Source organism: Neopelma chrysocephalum, unplaced genomic scaffold (assembly GCF_003984885.1).
Source record: "Neopelma chrysocephalum unplaced genomic scaffold, ASM398488v2 Primary Assembly neopelma1_76, whole genome shotgun sequence".
In the NCBI taxonomy this organism is placed as follows: Eukaryota; Metazoa; Chordata; class Aves; order Passeriformes; family Pipridae; genus Neopelma; species Neopelma chrysocephalum.
Genome location: NW_020897737.1, coordinates 14,535,964 through 14,557,512, shown reverse-complemented (window position 1 = coordinate 14,557,512; position 21,549 = coordinate 14,535,964). Strand labels below are relative to the sequence as shown.

General features: G+C 43.5%; 1 protein-coding gene across 4 annotated transcripts; it reads right to left on the bottom strand.

Moving 5' to 3' along the window:
* Positions 1 to 20,855, bottom strand: TMPRSS2 (transmembrane serine protease 2). Of its 4 annotated transcripts, none has more exons than XM_027689173.1 (15): positions 20,749 to 20,855; positions 14,447 to 14,607; positions 13,219 to 13,289; positions 12,167 to 12,365; positions 11,785 to 11,868; positions 10,197 to 10,340; positions 8,754 to 8,883; positions 7,326 to 7,436; positions 6,442 to 6,485; positions 5,139 to 5,313; positions 3,434 to 3,609; positions 2,295 to 2,390; positions 1,467 to 1,609; positions 744 to 896; positions 1 to 551 (listed from the first exon to the last, which is right to left on the bottom strand). In XM_027689173.1, exons 3-15 carry the CDS (start codon positions 13,231 to 13,233, stop codon positions 540 to 542), a joined length of 1,482 nt encoding a protein of 493 aa, XP_027544974.1. In that variant the 5' UTR covers positions 13,234 to 13,289; positions 14,447 to 14,607; positions 20,749 to 20,855; the 3' UTR covers positions 1 to 539. The 4 variants fall into 4 exon arrangements, with proteins under 4 accessions (XP_027544974.1, XP_027544977.1, XP_027544975.1 ...); XM_027689176.1 differs by having other exon boundaries at positions 10,197 to 10,316; XM_027689174.1 differs by lacking the exon at positions 20,749 to 20,855 and having other exon boundaries at positions 14,447 to 14,636.
* Positions 20,856 to 21,549: the final 694 nt, after the last annotated feature.

Here is a 21,549-nt window from a genome sequence, read left to right as displayed (position 1 = left end):
GCCCATGGCAGGGGGTTGGAACTGGATGAGCTTTAAGGTCCCTTCCTACCCAAACCACTCTATGATTCTACACTAAAAAAACATTAATTTCTTTTTAAATTGCCAACCAGCAGCTCAGAGATTCAACATTCACATTATTTAACATTTAATTTAAAAGACTACTAAACCGTCTCAACATCCTGCTATGAAAATCTTAAATTAAATTCTGATTTAAATTGCCATTATAAGCCTGTACCTGATTACCAAGTGAAAGTTACTCAACTAAAGAGAGACATTTTAGCAAGCAGTTGACAGAATGACTTTCTGCCAGGCACCACAAGGAGAAGAAAGGTGCTCATTGTGATAATCCTTCACTGATTACCATCAGTCACTGTAGCCAGCACAGAACCAAGTGTGCAATCCTTCATGACATTTTTAAAAAGAAAATTCAAAGTGAAAAAAAAAAAAATCAATTGCAAAGTGAATAAATATCCCAGGCACCCATGGCTTCATTTATTCTTGTCCTCAGAAACATCGATCAGCAAGGGAAGACGTTGCTGTCAACTGTTTGCCTGTTTAAAAGACAAAACAAAACAAAAAACAAAGGTTCAAGTTCTGTCTTATCAATTGCTTGGATGCTTCCCAACAGAACAGCTTAATGAGCAGACAAGTCCCATTTATTTATTTATTTATTTTTAAAAATAAAATCGTGTTTCAGGATTTGGGACACATAAAATTTTCAAAAAAACCTTCAAATATTTTACCTGCATATTTCTATAAATCCAATCTGTAAACACAGTCATATTCCCGTACACTCCAGGTTTATTGGGAGTAGCACAGCCAGTTCCCCAGCTGGTATCTCCAACCAGCCACCACACAGAGTTTTTGTTAGTCACCAGTGGGCCTCCACTGTCACCCTGCACAGAACACAAGCATTTAATTAGTGACCTGGCCACCAGGAAAGATAAGATCCATTTCACTGCAGGAATACAGGTTAAGTTTGCAAAAAAAAAAAAAAAGCTAACCACCATTTTAGGGAGTCACTAAAACAAAATGTGATGGCAATTTTGGTATTAAACGATGTCTGCTTGCAACAGGGATAAAAATCATTTGCCCAGAGCCCTAAGACCTGCATTATTGACTGTTCACAAGCATAATGCTGTGATAATTACCATAATAATGCTAATAATGCTGTGATTATGAAGAGCATTTGATCACTTTCAAGTACCAGATAACAAGCCACCCTTGAAGCATTAATAAGAACTGCCTCACCCTCTTCGGGTATTTAGTCAGAACTCAGCACTGGCAGCCATTCAGAAGATGAAACAAAAGCTTTTAAAGGGATGCACCACAAGGGGAACCTGAAGCCCAACCAAATGTTATGCAAACTTTTAATTTTGAGGGCAGGCCATGGGATTTGTTTGTGTGAGAGAGAAAGACCACAAAAATAATCAGATCATTATTAGATGCTAATTAGGAATAATTACCTGACAGGAATCGACTCCTCCTGCTAGATTTCCAGCACAGATCATTGTAGGCAAAATCATGCCACTATAGATAGAGGGAGAATTACACCTCGAACGTTCTATTAAGGGCACCGCAACAAAATTCAAGCTATTTGATGTTTTGCCTGAAATTGAAATAGGCACAAACATACAAAGACAAAATTAGAATAAGCATCACATTAAGTTGCTGCTACAAATCCCAGCAGCCAGCACAGTACAAGATGAAATAATCTTACTAGAAGCAGCAGGATGGACTTTTAAAATATAAGAGGTCTGCAAGAGGTGATGAGGAGCTCCCCACGGTTTCAGGGTCCAGCACCAGCTGCCAGCAATTCCCATATTCAGGGCTCAGCTTCCTCAACACCCCCCTCCCCACCCAGTACCTTCTTTTACTGCAAGAAACCTTTCCTCCCTTTTCCATCCTTACAAATTTACTTGCATCATGCTATTTTAGCCTGAGGTGGAGGAAAGGACAGGCTCCTGCCCTTTCCCACCTCCAGAGGACTGGTTTGGCAAACAGCAATCCCTGTTACAGGAGGAGGTGGCCCTGCTGGCAGGGGCACAGAATTGTTTCCTGGGTGAATATTTCTGGCCCCCAGTACTGATTTGAGGGCCCTCTGCAGTCTGCTGAATGCAACAAATCACAACTTGCTTAGAGACAGAATGCCCTGGGTAAATACTGGGGAATGTAAAAGGGGTGAAAAAATAGCTTGTCAACAGATCTAGAGCAAACTGCCCAATCAGCCCATGAAATGGTTATTCATAGGCTGAAGAGGACTATTTATTTAGAAGACCAGAACCACTCTTTACCTCCTTGGTACTCTGCTCCCCACCCTGATATCCAGCACTGCTGATCAGGCTGGAACATCATTCCTGGATTTGGCAGACAAACTGGCCGTACAGTTTCTGCAAAACAAACAGAGTAACATCTGTAATCCCAGATGCGCAGACAGAATTCAAAATAAATGCAGATGAAGTATCTCAGCACCACTACCACTTACACACCACACATTTTCTCTGTACTTTACCTTCCTTGCAGGTGAGCAACACTGTGCAATGCAGGCAGCAGCAGAAAGTTTACCAGCTGCCCTTTCCCTAAGGACTATCTAATCTCCACCTCAAATCTGCTTCATCTTCACCTCAAACTGAGGAACTAGCAGTTAGTGGTTCTAGCTCAATTCATCAGGCTAACTAGAACAATTAACACCAGCTCTTCTCGTCAGTAGAGGGCAAAAAAGAAGAAAAACTTCAGACAGCTCTGCATTCTCTTTGCAAAACTCTGCTGAAAATAATTTCAGTACAAGCAGAATTCAGTGCCTATATATATATGAGAGGTGTACAGCAGAAAAACCTGGTAAACAGACACTCTCCCTCCTCTCAATAGCAGAAAATCCTTTCCAAAGTACTTCTAGTAGGTTTAAGCTGATGCACTGAAACACAAACTTGTACAGGAAAAGCACTGCAAGTTAAATAACCATTTGTTATTTTGTATTCCTTGCTTACAAACAACCTACATCTATGTTTATGAAAGGAACTTCTTATAATGTTTGGTTCTGGGATTGGGTATTTTTGACCATCATTTGATGGTCAAAATGATGACCATCAAATGATGACCATCATTGATAAATTGATTTAGGATGTAGTCAGCTGCTCCACTAAGGCACATATAGCAGTGGCAATACTTAAGCACCATTCTGAGATAAAAGTACATGATTGAGATGAGTCTAAACCTCCTGTACATGTAACAGACTTAAATAAATCCTACTTAGGAAATCAGAGGCTGTGCCCTCAGTCTTTTCCTCCACCCTGCCTCTAAGTCGTCTGTACCCACATTCGTGTTCTTCCCATAAGTACCCACAAGGATTTCTTGATGAAACTCAGAAGTTTTAAAAGATGTATTCATTGCCACTGGATTTTTGCCTTAAGAAGAGCAGTAAAGTTTTACATACCAGTAAAAGTCAGTGGTGACTCCAACTTCATAAGGGCAACATCATTGTCTTTGGAATCTGTGTCGTAATCTGGATGGGAAATAATCAGATGCACTCTGTATCCACTTTTGAAGAACATCTCATCCTGATTCAGAATCCCAGCATAAACCCTCCAGCTGTGTGGGTCAGAAAATCGCCTGTAGAGAAAGAAAGGTTAGAAGGTTTGCTTCTGTGCTAACAAGACATGGATTATGACCTTCAAAACATTGTCTTCAGGAATTGTAGTCAAATGTACAAGAATGCACATGCATTTGACTACCACTTCTGAAGAATAAGATAAACAAATTGCAAGACATCCAACTTTGGGAAAGCTTGACTCTAATTGCATAAATATATTCAAAAAATCTTCAAAATGGGTTAAGTATCACTGTCCATCCCCTCATGTCACTCAGCACAGCAATTAAAGTCTGAGACTGCAACACTGAAGTCTATTGATTTCCATGGTTGAGGGATCAAGGAGTTATTTCTGAGGTCTCACATGTCAGTGGTATCACTCACCTGTTCTACCCAAAGAACACAGGGAAACAGAAGCCAAAATTAGTTTGATCTAGTGAGGGAATTTCATTATCTTGAAAATGCCAGGGGGTTTTTTTGCTTGGTTTTGATGGTGGTGTTTTTTTTAAACATTAAGCGTGCTTGCTCGATGCAATTTAAGTAACTTCTTGTGCTCCAGCACAGTTTACAAATGCTTAATAGAAAATTTCCCACAAGTGTTAAAACTCCCACCATGAGAACTATTAAGGCAGGAGTGCCTGCAAGTCATCCCACCTCCAAAACAAAACCAAATCAAGATTGAAAACCAGGTTTGTGCCAGCTACAGCTTGGTTGCCATTCCCAAAGCTTTTGCATACTACAGAGCTCAAATCATACAACAAAGGAGGGATAAGATCACCACATAAAAATAAACACTTGCATTCCTTCCTCAAGGTTAAGGACAAAGTTATTTTTCCTCACCTTAGCCTCAAACTGTGATCCAGCCAACCAGCATTAAAAATGTTTTGCTTTGTGGGTTTTCCCTCCAACAGAAGCAGCCACCTTTTAAACATATTCTGCTGCCGTACACAAGGTACCACAGCACCCTCAACTCTCCTTTATAGGTTAAAAATGCACAAAGCATCAGCTATTTTTCTTGTTGATGGCTACATAAAGTGCTGCTTGGATAGGTATAAATCCACATTTAATACTGACTTGGACTTTACTACCCTGTGGCACGAAGATATGAGGAAATAAATGGTACAAGTATCTTTAAATTGATCATATCTACAGTAGTGCAATACTTGAGGGTTAGGGAATATTTGTTTTCCATTTTCTTTGTGTTTTCTCGCAGTTCAATTCGGCATCTTCACGAAAACATTGTACTGTCTGGCGTTAATTTTGGTGCCTTGAATTTACACCTTAAACTGGGTGGGCATCTGCGTCCAACACCAACATCCAATTTAATTTCCACTTTAACATGCAAAATAAGGCTTTCTTCCTGCAGAAAGCAGACAGATGACCAGCAGCCAGAATAAATTTTGCCGTAAGCCTTCAGGCCCATACTGGCTACGCAGACAAAACGCTGCACCTCGCACCTGCACGTGAGTTTTAAAGCAGAAAGTTGGGATAAATTTGTGCGTTTCAGCCCGAAGCAAGGGAGATGGGCAGCTGAGGGAGGGGCGGGGCTCACCCTTCCACGCAGTGTGCCGCCGTCACGATCCACTGGCGGGTGATGATGGAGCCCCCGCAGACGTGGGTGCCCTCCACGTGCAGGCTGACCTGCCACGGCCACTGCCCCAGCACGGCCCCGCTGCCGCCCACGATCCTGTTCATCATGTTCACGCTCCTGGAGGACAGGCCACACTCTGAGGAGTCAATCACACGCACGGGAGTTAAGTTAAACAGCGAGCTGGGAGATGGATTCCCCACCTTTGCACTGCCACAGCTCAGATCCCGACTCTGACACCAGGATCCCAACTGTCCAAGAGCGCAGATCCCCCATCAAATTGCAAACATCGCTTGGCAGCTGCTGCCCTTGGTTCACCACAAACTATAAACCAGAGGTTCATTACAGCTTTCAAGCATCTCTGGCGAGACACACACCAGAGTGTGGTCACTGCCATGCAAGAAAGACATCAAGCTCTTAGAAAGTGTCCAAAGGAGGGCAACGAAGACGGTGAAGGGCCTTGAGGGGAAGCCACATGAGGAGCGGCTGAGGGCACTTGGTGTGTTCAGCTGGAGAAGAGGAGACTGAGGGGAGACCTCACTGCAGTTACAACTTCCTTGGGAGAGGAAGAGGAGGGGCAGGCACTGAGCTCTGCTCTGGGGGGACCAGGGACAGGACCCCAGGGAATGGCCTGAAGTTGTGTCAGAGGAGGTTTAAGTTGGATATTAGGAAAGGGTTCTTCACCCAGAGGGTGGTTGGGCACTGAACAGGCTCCCCAGGGCAGTGGGCACAGCACCAAGGCTGACAGAGCACAAGAAGTGTTTGGATGATACTCTGGGGCACAGGGTGTGACTCTTGGGGATGGTCCTGTGCAGGACTAAGGGTTGGACTTGATGATCCTTGGGGGTCCCTTCCAACTCGGGATATTCTGTGATTCTGTGCTGTTCCACAAAGCAGCCAACAGCCAGGAGACTCCTCACTCCATCACCACCAAGAAGGCACTGCCTGCCCGAGGGCTGAGTGTTGGAGAGCAAAGGTGCCCCAGACATCCCACCATGGCTCCAGGTGAGGGCTACAGAGCTTCACCACAGGCAAGTCATTTAAAGGAACCAGTGGCAGCAAAGACCAAAGCAACTGGGGATACAACATCCTCCTCATCTCCTCTCCCACCCTGCCTCTTAAACTGAACCTTTCAAAACTTGGCAACCAGAGTTATATCATTTGCCCATCCAAAGACAGCAGGTATTTATGGAGATTCAAAAGGATTTCCTAGCTAGAGCATTTCAAAGCATGAACCAGCAGAAGTGTGAAAACCACAGTGACTTACCTATGCAGCGCAGGGAAACCACATTTCCTGAGGCACAGGAATCACTGCAAGAAAAATAAAAAACCAAAGAGGATCTTAGGCATGCAGTGAAGGAAATGGTGAGAAAAGTCCACCCTCCAGCTGCTTCCTACCCTTTCCAGCTACGTGCCCTGCCTTCAGCCTCATCTTCCTGCTGAGGGTTCCCTCCTTTCTTCACTCTCTCCACCTACCCTACCAGCAACCATCTGGCCTCCACCATTTCTTGCATTCACCAAAACTATTATGTGGAAGACTGAAGAGGCCAATACAAAAGGTTTGTAAGCCTATTGAGGAGCAAGATGAAGAACAGCATGAGAAAAAGCTCAGCTGATTTATGAAGTAGTTGTAGAAGCTTCTAAACAAGGAAGCTGCAGGAAGTTTGCCAGGCACAGCAGGCTATAGGTTTTGGAACCAGACACTTCGGAGTTGTTTAATGAGAATAAAAATGATACTTTCCACAGTGAAAGATCAATTCCTGCATGCCATGTGCTCTTGAGATGGAAAAAAAAAAGCTGTACCAGCTGCTGTGAATGTGTTACAGCCTGCAGCTATTGTCACTATACAGAAACTCCTGCTGATGGTCAAAGAGCCTCAGATAACTACCTTTGACACAGCAACCTTCTAGAGAGCAAGGAGGGAACAGGATGGGACATCTTTTAAAAGACGAGAGGAAGGATGGAGAAAAGGCAGCTGTGCTTTTAAACAGAAGGGAGAGCAGCTGCTGCAATCAGATTAAAAACCAAGTCTTCCTCTAACAATCCTCGCTGAAAGATGTGCTTGCATTATGCTGCAAGTAGAACCTACACCTCTTACAACAGCTAAAGAGACCCTTGATAAAAGGAAAGAGGTTTGTATTAGACAGATACCTGCTGTACAGCTTTTTGTACAAGTCTATATTCCCAGCACTTGTGTTCAGCTTCATGTAGCTTTTAAAGCTGACATCAGGTACTACCCCACGACTGTAGTAATACGTATCCCTGCAAAATAGAAAGCTCATTATAAAACTCAGTAGTTTCAGTTTTCCAACAAGTGACAACAAGCTGTGCCAAGCTGGAGCTTCTGACATGACAACACTATCAATATTTATTTTTATTTTTAAGTAAACACAGAACCCTGGTGGTGCAGTACAGTGCCAGAGACTCAGATTGTTTAAACATCAAACAGTTACTAGGTTAGAAAAGTATTTTTATCCAATATGCACAGTAGAAATGCTCAGCCTCATGTAACAGGGAAATATGAAGTGAATGTACTTTGCCAGTACATTTACACAGCAAAGTTCAGGTGCACTAAATTGTGACATCCACATTTCAGTGGGACAACAAAAAGGGCAGCAAGTGTTGTTCTTCTGCCAGGTCTTCTAGCTGAGGTTTTCTTGCTGCTGGGTTGGAGTTGGAACTACTGGAGCTGGAACTGGAACACACAAGTTCTGCCTGCCTCAAAAATTCACTCCATTGCTCCACACACAACAGAGGAAAGCATTTTCCAACTGTATCAAAGAGAGGCAACATCAAATATTTAAACCACAGAAGAATTTAGGCTGTGGCGTTACATGGGGAGAACGTGAGCAGCACTCAGGGCACAAACATTTACAGCGATCTTATCACAGAATCATAGAAAGGTCTGCGTTGGAAAGAATCTTAAAGAACATTCAGTTCCAACCCCCCTGCCATGTGCAGGGACACCTTCCACCAGACCAGGTTGCTCAGAACTCCATCCAGCCTGGCCTTGGACACTTCCAGGGGTGGAGCATCCACAGCTTCTCTGGGCAACCTGTGCCAGGGCCTCACCACCCTCACAGGGAAGAATTTCTTTGTTTGAATCCATTCCCCCTTGTCCTGTCGCTACATGGTCTCGTTAAAAAGTCCCTCCCCATGTTTCTTGTAGGCCCCCTTCAGGTACTGGAAAGCCACAATTAGGTCACCCCTGAGCCTTCTCTTTCTTCCATAGAGCTGGTGTTGTGCCCTCTGAAGATCAAGGCTTTCTGTGTAATACTTGTGCTGACAGATTAGGTCAGACTGGATGTCACTGAGCCATTTCAACGACCTGAGAGAGCTCTGGAAGTATGTTGTAAGTTTATGTAGTGGATACAAGTGACCCCAGAGCAAGTGGTCACCCCATGTGGGCCAAACCCCATTACTTGTTGGAGCAAAATTCCCTTTTGAGTCTGCAAAAGCCCCCGCTGACAGCATCAGACCCATGTGTTTTCTGGCTCAGACACGTGCTTTTAAAAATGGAAGAGACAAATTTTAACCTTTTTATGTGTAGGTGCAAAGGCTGGTGAAGGTTGGACTTACACACTGTAGCCCATGTCTTTACATGCAATCTTCCCATAGTCATCATTCCAGTCATCTTGACAAACAGGATACCAGGAGTTGCTGACAGGTGAATAAACTTCCAGGATGAAATTTGGTCCAAAAAGTCTAACTGCCAGAAAAGGAAGAAAGGGGGGGGAAAAAGAGAAACCAAGAACATCACACACTATAGTACTGCTGTTTCTCTACTTAAAAGTATTGTTACCCATAATATTCACTTCTATGTATGAACTGATGTTAATTTAATGCTGCCTTCAACTCAAATTCTGAGTAAATATCCAGGAGACCAAAATATGGCAATGACTTAGTTCTTTGTGTGTAAGGCACTTTAAAAGAACTACCAGTTTTAAAATGCAAGTGTACAAGACATTGTTCATCTTCAGCTTTTATGCTCAAAATTCTCTTTCATATTCTGAGAAATACCACTGATAAAGATTGCAATAGTCAACCTTTTCTTAACTTTTACCTACACAACAATATATTTCTTAATATATCACATACTGTGTATAAATAAAATATAATCTATTGTAATATATTTATATTATATCTTAATACACCAAATTTCTTCAGAGAAGCACTTGTAGGGCAAGAATGTAACAAGGAGCAATTAGCTCTGGCATTCCATGCCCCATTATGTATTTATTTGCACAAGAATTTAATATAAAATAGCTCAAGGAAAAGAACAGATTGAATAAGCTCCTCCAAGAACCCATTATTCAATCAAATGGAGAGGAACAGCTTTAGAGCATATGCCAGTAAAATCTAATCCTGCAAGAGGCATGTGCTGAATAAAAGTTCACAGAGAGAGGATAAGAGCACAGCTGGAGTTTTCCAGCATGGCGCAGGTGACAGAAACAAGGTACCACACCTTTGGAATCTACAAATCAATGATGTTTCCACCTTCTACCATCAGCTTTACAGTCTCTTGATTCCCTTGGCACCCTTTCAGTTGGAAACAATGATCAGGCCAGCACAAAGGAGTTATGAAGTAGCTGAAGAGTTATGGGGAGAACAAGGAATGCAAAATATATGGAAAAAGATAAGCGTGATTGAAGACCACCAGGTTTATGTTACCACCTGAGGTTTACTGAGAAGTCAACAACCACTGTTCATTCCAGAGACAATGTCACATTCAGTTTTGCACAAGCCCTAACTCAAATTAAAAGGTAATATTTAAAAAACTGATTCAAAGTCAAGGCAGCTCAAACCCAAGTCAGACGTTTTCTTTCAGCTTTTCAATTAGACCAAAAACAAACTTAATATCTAGATATACCCCCTTCAGAGCACTCAAGCATCCTAAACCATTTTAGAGATATAACTCAGGCTAAAACAGCCCTATTGTAACTTAGGCAAGTTTTAGACAAGGTCATTTGCTCAAAAACTCTTTGCAGGTCTCCTCCCCGAGCCCCCGACGCCGTCACTCACCACAGCGGGTTTCGTCCTCCCCGTTGGGGCAGTCACTCACTCCATCACACCACTGAGACGGTGGCATGCACACTCCTGAAGATCCACACTCGATCAGGGAGCCCAGACAATGGTTCTCCACTGCAGGGAGAGAGAGAAACAGCCCTAAGGCTGAACATCAGTGAGCCTCAGGTGCCCACTGCCAGCTCTCAAGGACTCCACTTTGATAGGAGCTCTTAAACTCAGAGATGGGAGGAAGCCCAGCCTGACACAACAGGATGTCTTGCTCTGCCCTTTAGATCACTTGTCAGATTAAGTCACTGATGCAGCTGATTGGATTTTGGCCACTGGCCTCCTCTGAATGAGCAAGAGCCATTAAGTTGTCAAAAAAGAGTCAGCTTCACTGACAAAGTGTCACACTTTAAGGAGGAAGAAAGTCAGTTCTCCAATTATATACTTTTCCTGTCATTTAAAAGAAGATTACAATCACCCTGTATAAATCAAAGTGAGTGAAAAAAACACCCCTAAGAACACAAAGTGCCATCCTAGTAGTTCTAAATGAACTCTCTTAGAATCAGAGAATAGTTTGGGTTGGATGGGACCTTTAAACATCGTCTAGTCCAACCCCAGTGCAATGATCAGGGATATCTTCAAGTAGATCTCTCTTCCTCTTTTCCTGCACAGAACAGAAAGGAGAGGCTCCTAAAAACATTAAAAAAATGGATTTTAATTTCCTTTGAAAAGTGGCTTTCATTGAAAGGGAAATGATGACAGCACAAGGCAAACTTCACTTAACCTGAAGAGAATTGTTCCAGCTGAAGAGAATTGTTCAGAGCTCAGTCACCCCAGTTGTGGATGACTTCCAAGGTGAATGTATCATCCATTGTATGGCTTAAGGTGGTGAGACGGGCTGGGCTTGTCCAGTGTTTACACACTTTCAAAGCAAAAGCCTCACAGAAACAAAGAAATGGATTTAAATGACCTCCGTTCCAAGAGAGGTCCCATTTGACCAAACCAAAACACACCTTGACCGTTTGCACTCTTGTAGTTAAGGTATACAAATTTACTGCAACCTCCTTCCTTCGCATAAAATTAAGTGAACTTTAAATTTGGGACAGAGTTCAGTTTCTGATGCACCACGGTGACTTCTCTAAGGACTTCTCTGCACCACAGAATGTGTTGGCCATGCACAGCTCTCCCTCAGTGCAAAAACCCTTGCCAGAGGTGGAATATTCTTTACTAACTGTCCTGCACCAGCACTTGTCAGATAGAGGAAACCTTTCCAGAGGAGCCACCTGAATAAGCCACTCCTGAACAGCCAAAAGGTTGTCACTGCTTAACATCAAAAACATATTTACCTGATGAAGGGGAAGGGAAGAGACAGCAGCATTGTTCATTAAAAAGAGAGGACAAAAAACCACAACCCACTAACAAAACTGAGCCATTAGAACGCAACATTAGTTCATCTCTCGGGAGATAAGCAACAAAGACTTGCCTGTCCTTCATTTGGCATGAAATGGAAGATGAGAATGTATATTTCTAACTTTGAAAGTTTAATGCATTTTTCTTTCAAAACAAAACAAACAAGAAAAAAAAACCAACAACTTACCAAAATACCAGACGAAGAAAGCAGCGATTGCACAACAAATGACTATCAAAATAGATAATAATATTATTATGGTTTTCCTTAAACCTGAAACGAAAGCAAGGAGAAAAAGAGAAATTAGTTCACAAATATGGTAATTTCCACCCATCAGCACCATATTTCCCTGACATTAAAATCAGACACTCTTCGCCAGACAACTTTTCTCCATTCCATCATCCTTCCCTCAAATCACCCATGTTCCTGTCCAGTTACACCAGCATCCCAGCCAGATATCACTTCTTCATGCACGGCGAGGTGGTTCCTTCAATGCACGAGCTGGAAGGGCAGATCCCTTTTCTTTATTATCTTGAGCCCCGAAACTGGAAGAAATCCCAGCAAAACTTACTCGATGCACACGATCTCCCGGATGAATGTGCTACTGGCCTGGTGGACTGGTGGGTGTGAACCCTTGGGACATAGCTTGGCACTGAGGGAGCATTTGTGGAGTAGAAGTGCGGATATGGATTAGCACCCACTGCCTGGCGGGCAGGATAGATGTGTTCTGCCTGAAAGCCGTGGTTCTCGTAGTATGGCGGTGGTGGACCCTAAATGATGATGTTGAGGTGGGGAGGAAACAGGAGAAAAAAAGAAAAACAAGAGGCAAGACAGCAATTAGCACAAAAGTTTCAAAACCCATCCACACTCAGAACCGTAACTCAGTAATTCTGCCAATGCACACGCCCCCCACACAGACACTTACTAGTGACTCCAGTTTACAGGGAGGAAGGGATTTACAGCACATGCCTAACACCTCACACTCTCAATAATAAAAATAACACAGAGCGAGGCTGGAAAATGTAAGACAAGATCAGTTTCCTGATCCAAAGTAACTCGGCCTGAGAAGGATTCTTGAGCCCAGCCCTCCAAGCTGGTGGCACAAACGCTTGCACTGGAACATCTGACAGGGTAGAAATAAACAGCAAGGACAGCTTTAGGCAGCTCTGTCACAGAAAGAAATGCTGACAAGTAACAGCCTTTGTCCAGGTCTAGGATAAATGCTTACTGCCCCATTTTGTCCTGTGACAACACCAGGTATACCTAAGCCATTTCTGAAACACGCTGGCCTACAACAGGTTGTGGGATATTTATCCTGCAAGAGCTTTAAGAACTAGTTAGAAGCCATTCTAATCTATCCCACTGAAATAAGCTTTAAAAGTATAACTCTCTCCTAAAAGCATCTGAGCACTTCAAATGTTAGTTAATTCAAGCCTCTTACATCTGTCTCACAGTGCCTCTTTCCCTTTTTGCAGAAAAGAAAACACAGCAAATATTCCATGTTTTAAAAGACTTATTAATCAGTACATGACTCAATAGGCTGTTACTTACAAAGAAATAAAACATCAGTAAAAAAAGAAAAAAAAATCAGAGACGAACATTGTGAACATTTTGATTACTTACTACAGTAGAGGTCATCTTTCCTTTGTCAACAGTACAGAAACAATTCAAGTGTTTGGAAGTAAAGCATGAACCTATACACAAAAGAAAAAGAAAAAAAAAAGGAAACAATCACAACCAGAAACTCTGTCCACCTTTCTTGTCAGTTTTCCCTTTGGAAAAACGCCAAACCTGGAGGGGGGGGAAATAAAAAACAACCACGAACAAAAACGGAAGTATTTGAAGAGAGGGTACAAATTAAGGTGCAGCATGAAATCAGATCTCAATAGCCTCTCACTACAACCCTGAGGATTATACAGTGGCAACTATTCATTAACACGAGCGCCACACAAAACTGAGAAGGTTAAGTCAGTGCTCACTCTCGCTGTTAAAGAATATCCTGGCAACAACCCACACGGTGTCAGTACCAAGTTCAGGTCCTCCTGCCTCTCTCAACACTTACTCATGTAACACTTACTCTGAGGTTTATGACACAGAAACAAGAACACGAGCAAAGCATCAGGAAATACAAATTCAACTCATTTGATAACAGCTCGCAGCCCCACAAGCCACATTTTTTTTCACTCTTACGTGTTGCAAAGAGTTGTCTTCTTGGCTGTGTGTTGTAGCCACAGCACCAAAAACGGTGAGAGAAGCACAGCAGGGAAACAATATCAACATAAAGTTTTGAAAATAGAGTCAAAAAGAAGAGCTTTGTCCAATGTTTCAAGCATACAATGGTTTATTTTAAAGTTAAACATTAACATTAAGTAAAACCACCGATTAGCACAGACACAAGAAACACAAAATGTTTGCTGGTGCAGCTCCATGAGCTATCATTTTAATAAATACTGTAATCTACTGAATCTTCTCGTGTTACTCCACATGGAAAAAAGCCTAAGAAGTGCCTCAGTCATGCACTGAGAAATACCCTTCCCTGACTTGCAGACCAGAACTCTGCACACAGGCACACTGCAGTTGCATTAAGACTCGGCATAATTCAACCCAAAGTATAAGACTAGTTTTTAGAACCTCTACCAAGGTGTCATCTCTCCCAAAACTGAACTGCAAATGTCTTTGAAGCAGGTTTCAACAGCAGCTTGGCACCTCGAGCGTGCCAATGCTTTGTGACAGTTTAGGGAAGGCTGAGGTTGGTATTTGCTCGTTAGTGATGGCAAAAAAATGTAAATAATGCACTGTTGAACTCATCTGCATGGCAGACAGGTAAGAAACAAGTCTTAATCCTACTTACAGTAAGTCCATCCGATTGGTGACTAAGGCTTCAGGACTTCTGCTTCACTTTATGTAGCGTCCATTTTTACCCAGCTCTTCACAGCAGTCAGGAAGTGCAGCTCTGCCCAGACTTAGAGGACAATTAAAAAGTTGGAGGAGGATATTTTTGTCCCTTGTTCTCTGAAAAGGAGAGGAAAAAAAGGATTAGGAAGTTTGGTCATACCAGACAGAAGTGGTGATTCTGAAGTGAGTCAACAGGTACTATGATTAAAAAAAAAAAAACAAATATTTTTTACATTGCCATTTGAAAACCTTTGCAAATTGGCAAGTAAGAGTGTCCTTCACTCTTTTTTGGGGAGCTTCTAGGGTTGGTTTGTGCTTTGTTTTTTTAAAGAACTGAGGGGAAAAATATCTCTGTTGCTTAACTATTTTTCAACCATCCCTCCCAATTTAGTGCCTGTTAGTATATTTTCCATCCAGATTCTGATTAATAATAGTTATCACATCACAAAATACAGGGAAGTCATAGGTACATACAGATTTCCATGGTATTCCATATACACATTTGCCAGGTGAAAACAAACCCGTTAGTTCGCAAATGTTTAAGGCAAAAAATCAATGTGCAGCATCCAATAATGGTATAATCTAGTTTTGTTAAGCACACATCACTCCTACAGCTTCAAAATCATTTACAAATACATCAAGGGAACTGCAACAACTTCTCAGATAAGGCAGGTGGGTCATGGAGAAACAAACTGACCTGTCAAACACTCCCCATCCCAACAACTACAGAGCTAGAAGAGACTAGTCTGTCTTATCTCAGTCCAATACTTTGGCCTTTAACTCACCTCACACATTAGATAAATTTAAATAGACCTCATGTAAAAGCATCATAAACCCACTCTGATGCAGAAGAGTTTATGGGAATGCACAACTATCCACTGCCAGTCATTCTTCCTGATGACTGCTGAGCTATAACAGCACTTTCCTGGGTACATTTGAAGAAACAAACTCCAAGAGATGCCAGGCAAGGACAGAGGGATGGAGTTCCCCCACAAAAGAGGCTTCAAGGTGTAAGGGACAGGGCCCAGGGTGCCAAAGGACTGCAGGGTGGCTTGCTAACACCTTCTAGCTTCGGTAAAAATAAACCCAAATAATGAAGGGGACTTTTCAGTCATATGCAGTCGAGTCCTTGAATTTCAAAAACTTCAGTTTGCTCCAGTATGGGTGGAGCAGAACCAGCACTTGGACCTCCAGCAACACAGAATGTCCAGAACTGACCGTGTTTTTCTTTGGTAACTCTGAAAGTACAGAAATAAAGCTACTGTTTCTAATGACAGGAGATAAGGAGAGTGAAAAGCCATCACTGACACAGTATCCTGATGAATACAGGAAAATGTACTGCCTCACAGCTGGCAGCTACTGCTTGAAGTATTTGAGCTTCTTCTCACATATGCCTTAGGAGTATTAATATCAATGTGATGCCATGGGTCATTAAGATTAAAAAAACACATCGTTATTTCCAGTAAAAGTTGTCAAAATGAAAAAAAAAAGGAACAAAAGAGCAATGCAAAATTTTAAAATATTAGATTAATTCAAAACAAATTCAACCCAATAGCTTTTGTTTTTGTTTTAGTTTTTCAATGGATTTCTGCAGATCAGATCTTTAAGTAAAAGCTGCAGTAGAGTTGTACTTCATTTGATAACATACTAAATCTAATACAGACTTTCTAGACAATTAGTCCTCCAAAGGCTTGTCCTCCTCCCTACCCCAGTGACAGCCACTCTGTCCCCTGGATGGGAAAAGCACTGAGCACAGAGTTGTGCTGCTCACCTCTAAGGGGTCACCACCACATCCTCCTGATCCCCTCACCTGGTGACTTTTGGGCAAAGGAAAGGCTGCACTTTTGCCTCCTTACAGCACCATCATGTCATGGCTCCTTCATCCAGCCTGTGTCCTTCACTGGCCAGGAGCCAGCATCCCAAAGAGACAACAGAAAGAATGAAAGGCAACGAAACCCTAAAGGTTTAACCACAGTTTTGTCAATCAAACCTGACCTGCTGGCTTCTCCATGCAAGAAATTATAATGGTACTTCCTTAGTGCAAACCATGTCATAACTGTTAATTGCTCCCCACAAGCTTTTATATGGAGATACCATAGCCTGGAGATTGGATTTTGGATTTTTGTGGTGGTTCAAACCACCACACAAGCCTAAGTCAGTAGGATGGAATAAGTACCTCCAGATATCCTAATTCAGCACTGTGAATTCAACTTGGCCAAAGAAGCCAGAGTTACATTGGCAATAGTTTACTTCCTGCATTTACATAATGCTTCAATACATATTTTGTGCTATTTCCTGAGACAGAAACAACGTTAGTTGTTTGCTAAGATCTATGATAGTTGTCAACAATTGAAAAAAAAAACAACCAAGAACAAAGAAAACCAAACCAGTTCTCCATAGCTGGACCTACGTAAAAACAACCACAGGCAAACAAGAAAGATGGGAGAGAACAGAACAGTCAAAAGCCAAATGAATGAAGTCAAGTCCATCTTCTAAAAGGAGGAATCATAAAAGCATCCAAACACTCTACGTGAACCTGACACAGTGAGTCACATCCAAAAAATTGCCACTATCCAGATGAACAAACTGGCAAAACTCATTAAGATAGCAAAGGAGTAATTTCAGTGCAAAGCTCAACTGTAAAAAAGGGCAAGCCAACAAATTATGGTGTTGATGACGCTGGAAAGGAAATATGCTTCCTTTTGTTTTTTATTCCCAACCATTTTATGATCACCGAGAAGTTTCAGTAGCGTAACCACAAAAACAATATAACCATGATATGATGGTGGAGAGGAAATATTAGAGGGGCAATAAAAAAAAATAAGAGGGAACACCAGGAAGGAGGTAATTCCAGATTAATTCTCATTATCTTTTCAAAGAGCAGTTTCATAGAACAGGATAATTCTTGCCTTTCCTACCAGTACAAGAGAAAAGAAACATGGTCAAGATTCCTATTGAACAATCAGTACTAAAAGTCACCATGACTTGCAAATGAAGTATAGAAAGGTTAAAACAAATCCAGCTATAAATTAAAAAGGAAAGGAACTAAGTAAGATTTTCACCTCGTTTCATTAACAAGATTTCCTTGACACTTCAGGAAGTAGCACTAAATATTCTTATTGTGGTGATTAAAAAAAAGTGATCGTAATTTACTCCACAGGGTAAAATTTATCCCCTGGAATGGGTCAAAGACAAATTGACTGAATGTCTCAAAGTCATCAAAACCAGGTTCTTCCCAATGTCCTGGCCCTTCAGGAACCTTCTCCAGAGAGGTGATCTCTACTCAGCGTGCCTATGAGGCAACATCACACATCTTTACATAGGAGACTATGTAAATATTTACATGAAAGGTTGCCACAAATAAAACCTCAGCATTCTCACAGTTCCCAAGAAATAGGTTTGAAGCTATTCTAGATTAGCTCCCAAAATATCATTATACTGTAGAATGTACTTATCAACAGGTGTTAAAAAACAGTGCCTCTTGATAAGCACTATCAGCAGCAGCTCAATGAAGCCCACAACAGTATTCCTGAGGCCAGGAAACCAAGATTAATTCTACTTCCACATGTGACAAAAGAAGGCATTAAAAATCTCTGAGTGTAGTAGTCTCTTTAAGCAGTTATAGGGTGCCATATTTGTGCTACAAATAATTATCTATTTGTCTTCTCTGAAAAGAGATACTGCCATGAACCTCAGCCTATCACAAGTACATCATGTGCCTCTGTTAGGAACACTGGGGTGGGGAAGGAGGCTGAAATGCTGTTGCCTGGCTGAGTGGATGATGAGTGCCAGAAGACCCCACAAAACCAACCATTTCTGAAACAGAAAAGACCAAGAGCCCAGAAGAACCAGCTGTGCTGTCACGGTAGGAGATGGACCTGTTGGTCAGGCAACAACTGCAAACCACAGCACCCACCACCAGATCACAGGAGGAGCTGGAGGATGCAGCAACAGCCAGCTTGGCATTTGGATTCTTACTTCCCCTACACTGCATCCCCAGTTCTGCCTCTGCCCTTCTTCCATGGCAGAAGCAAATAATTTTCAGGCAGAAGCATATTTCCTTGTTATCTTCATATTTGATTATTATCTTCTGGCAGCAAAATTCAAGTGTCTAAGTTACTGAAAGTCGCTGACAAGGAAATGAACCTCTCAAGAATACCCGTTAACCACATTGGAGTTGCAAATGTATATTGTATGAATATGGTAGCACTAGTTACCCACTCTGCAGAAAAAAAAAAAAGCAATGTTCACAAATCAGACTTATTTAGACATCTGGTCCAGGTCAGCTATTTTCAATCTGTGAACTACAGGTCCTGAGAAGCTACAAACCATTTCTAATGGGTCTATGGCAGAGAAGAATGAAAAGCAAATCTGCTGGCACGAGGTTTGAATTCACTCCATGGGGAGGCTCGTGTTGCCAGAAACAGGTTTCGGGATCCAGGCATCCAAGATGTGGGGGAAGTACTTGTTGCAGTAGCACAGACACTGCTGAGCTACCATCGTGGCACTGGAAATATTCATGTGGACCAACCCTGGACTGACACAGGAGGAAAAGGCCGTATCTTCAGGACTGGCAACTCCAAGAGAAATATTTTGACCAGCACCCTGGAATCAGGAAAAGGTTCTTCCTCCAGAGGGTGGTCAGGCACTGGAACAGGCTCCCCAGGGCAGTGGTCACAGCACCAAGCCTGACAGAGCTCAAGAAGTGTTTGGACAACACTCTCAGGCACATGGTGTGAGTTGGGGATGGTCCTGTGCAGGGCCAGGAGTTGGACTCGATGATCCTGATGGGTCCCATCCAACTCAGCAGATTCTATGATTCTATGAATAATGTGTCACTTTGTTTTTCCATCAACATCCAGGAACATAGTTTCAACTTATTTCCATTTTCAGGCTAGGCTGCCATGATGGATTTGCTCTAGGCTGACTGTCCTATGCATCAGTATAATTGTTAACACTTTAAGAATGAAAGGAAAAAGGAAAAAAGACATGTTAAGTCCTACTTTGGCATCAAATTTTATCTTGGTCTTTTGGCTTTACATTTATGTTGATACCTGCAGGTAACACTCACAACTGCAATCACTTCCCAGTTCACTGATTTGTGCCACACACAACGTCCATCTCTTCCCCCCACCTAACACTGTAAAAATCAAAAATACTTTAAAAATCTTTCCCCACCTAATACTGTAAATCATCCAAGCTGCTTCCCTTGGCTCTTTCTAAAGCACTAAAAGCATTAGTGTCACTTTAGTCAGGGCAAACAAGGATACTTAGGACAAAGGCTCAGTGTGAGAACTGCCCCTTTAAATTCACTGACACCCACCCACCCACCCAGGGACTTGAGGCTGAAATTCGAGGGCCAAGTAAACTCTGAACATAAAGTCACCTGACGGGAGGTGTGGAGTGGGGTTGATTTCAGCTTGCAAAGATTTGGCCCAGAAGTTTCAGCGATAGGACTCCTGAAAAAAGTCACTCTTCCAAAATCTAAAGCGCTAAAGGCAGTCGTGTAACTTAGGGCAAACAGGGACACTCAGGACAAAGGCTCAGTGTGAGAATGATCTTCCAAAATCACTTGATGAATTATGGCAACTTTAACCAGAAATTAGAGTTTTTGCAAAAAAAAAAAAGGAACCAGTGGTGGCATTAATACACGCTGGAGAGTCCCCAGAACTAAGCGTTGTTCTGGTTTACTCTCCCTGCGAGCGACTGCTCGCTCGGTGACCTTGAGAAAGTTGCCTCATCTCCTGCCCTTCATCACCACGGCAAGACATGGACAAGCTCCACCTGGAGAGGTGCGCGGAGCCCTCCGCACCTTCCCCCCCGTCCCTGCTCGGTATCCTCTGAACTCACATCGCCCACCCACTTTCTCTGGGCGAGTTCAGCTCCCGGCTCCCCTTACACACCGGCTTCCCACAGGGAAGCGCAACTTTATCGCGCTGCATCTCCCAGTGGAGAAACCGTCTACGGAGAGGGGGAAACAGGGGGAAACACCGTTTAGAGGGGCGAACTACGTCCCCGCTCGCTTTTTTGTCACCCGGCGCCTCCTACCCCTACGGCACGGGGCTTTCCGCCGCCGGGGTCCCTCCGCATCCCCGCAAAGCCGAAACGCCTTAATTAAAAGCCAAAAAAACAGCAGGCGCCACTCGGAGCGGCCGGGATGGCGATTCCCCTCCCCTCCCTTCCCTCGGGAGACGCCCGGGGTGGCTCCGCTCGGCTCTCGGGAACGAGCCCCGTGCGAGGCGAAGGGGCCGCGCTTACCTGGGGCTGCTCCCGGCGGAGCGGGACGGGACGGGATGGAACACGGGAGTACGGAGCCGGGAGCAGCCGCTGCGGCCGGGGAGGAGTCAGGGAGCGGGGAAGGGGCAGGGGCAGGTGCCGGCAGGTGGATGCGCCGCCCGGCCCCTTCCTCCCGCGGCGGGCGGGGAGGAGGCGCTGCCCGCTGCCCTTCGCCCGCCTCCATCGCCCCGGGACCCCGCGGGGAACGCAGCCCACCAGCTCTTCCCGGCCTCCGACCCCTGGGGCTCCCCTCTTCCTCCTCCTCCCACGGAGGAAAACAAACAAGCCGGATGGAAGCCAAGGGACACCTCGAGGAGGAGGAGGGGGAGGCGGTGACGGTGCCCCCTCACCTGTGAGACCCCGATGCTCTGTCGGGTTTGGATTTTGCTGCTCCAGCCCAAGGGACCCGCGGGTTCGTTTGGTTGTTGGTTTTTTGGGGTTTTTTTGGAGCTCGCTTGTTGGGCTCCGTTTCAGTTAAATCAGGAGTCACAACGCTTCCCTAAACAGGGCAGGTCAGCGCCTGATAAAGATTGCTCGTAAAATACTGGCCCTGGGAAATGACTTCCTTTTTCGTCGGCTTTTTTAGGGCCATTTAATAACGGGGCACTCTGGAAAATTACCGTGGTCTCAGTGGTAGCTTTACTTACAACGCTCTGGTGACTCGTGGTAACTCCTGTGGAGCAGAACTGCTCCTGAGCAGTGACAGGACTCGAGGAAACGGCACGAAGCTGAGTCAGGGCAGGTTTACGTCGGAGATCAGGAAAAAGTTCTTCCTCCAGACGG

Excerpts from the sequence above, each read along its gene's own strand:
- TMPRSS2 (XM_027689173.1), bottom strand. Across the intron at positions 3,610-5,138 it reads GCGGCACACTGCGTGGAAGG|GCGATTTTCTGACCCACACA; the intron begins GTGAGCCCCGCC and ends CTTTCTCTACAG. Across the intron at positions 2,391-3,433 it reads GTCACCACTGACTTTTACTG|AAACTGTACGGCCAGTTTGT; the intron begins GTATGTAAAACT and ends TTTGTTTTGCAG.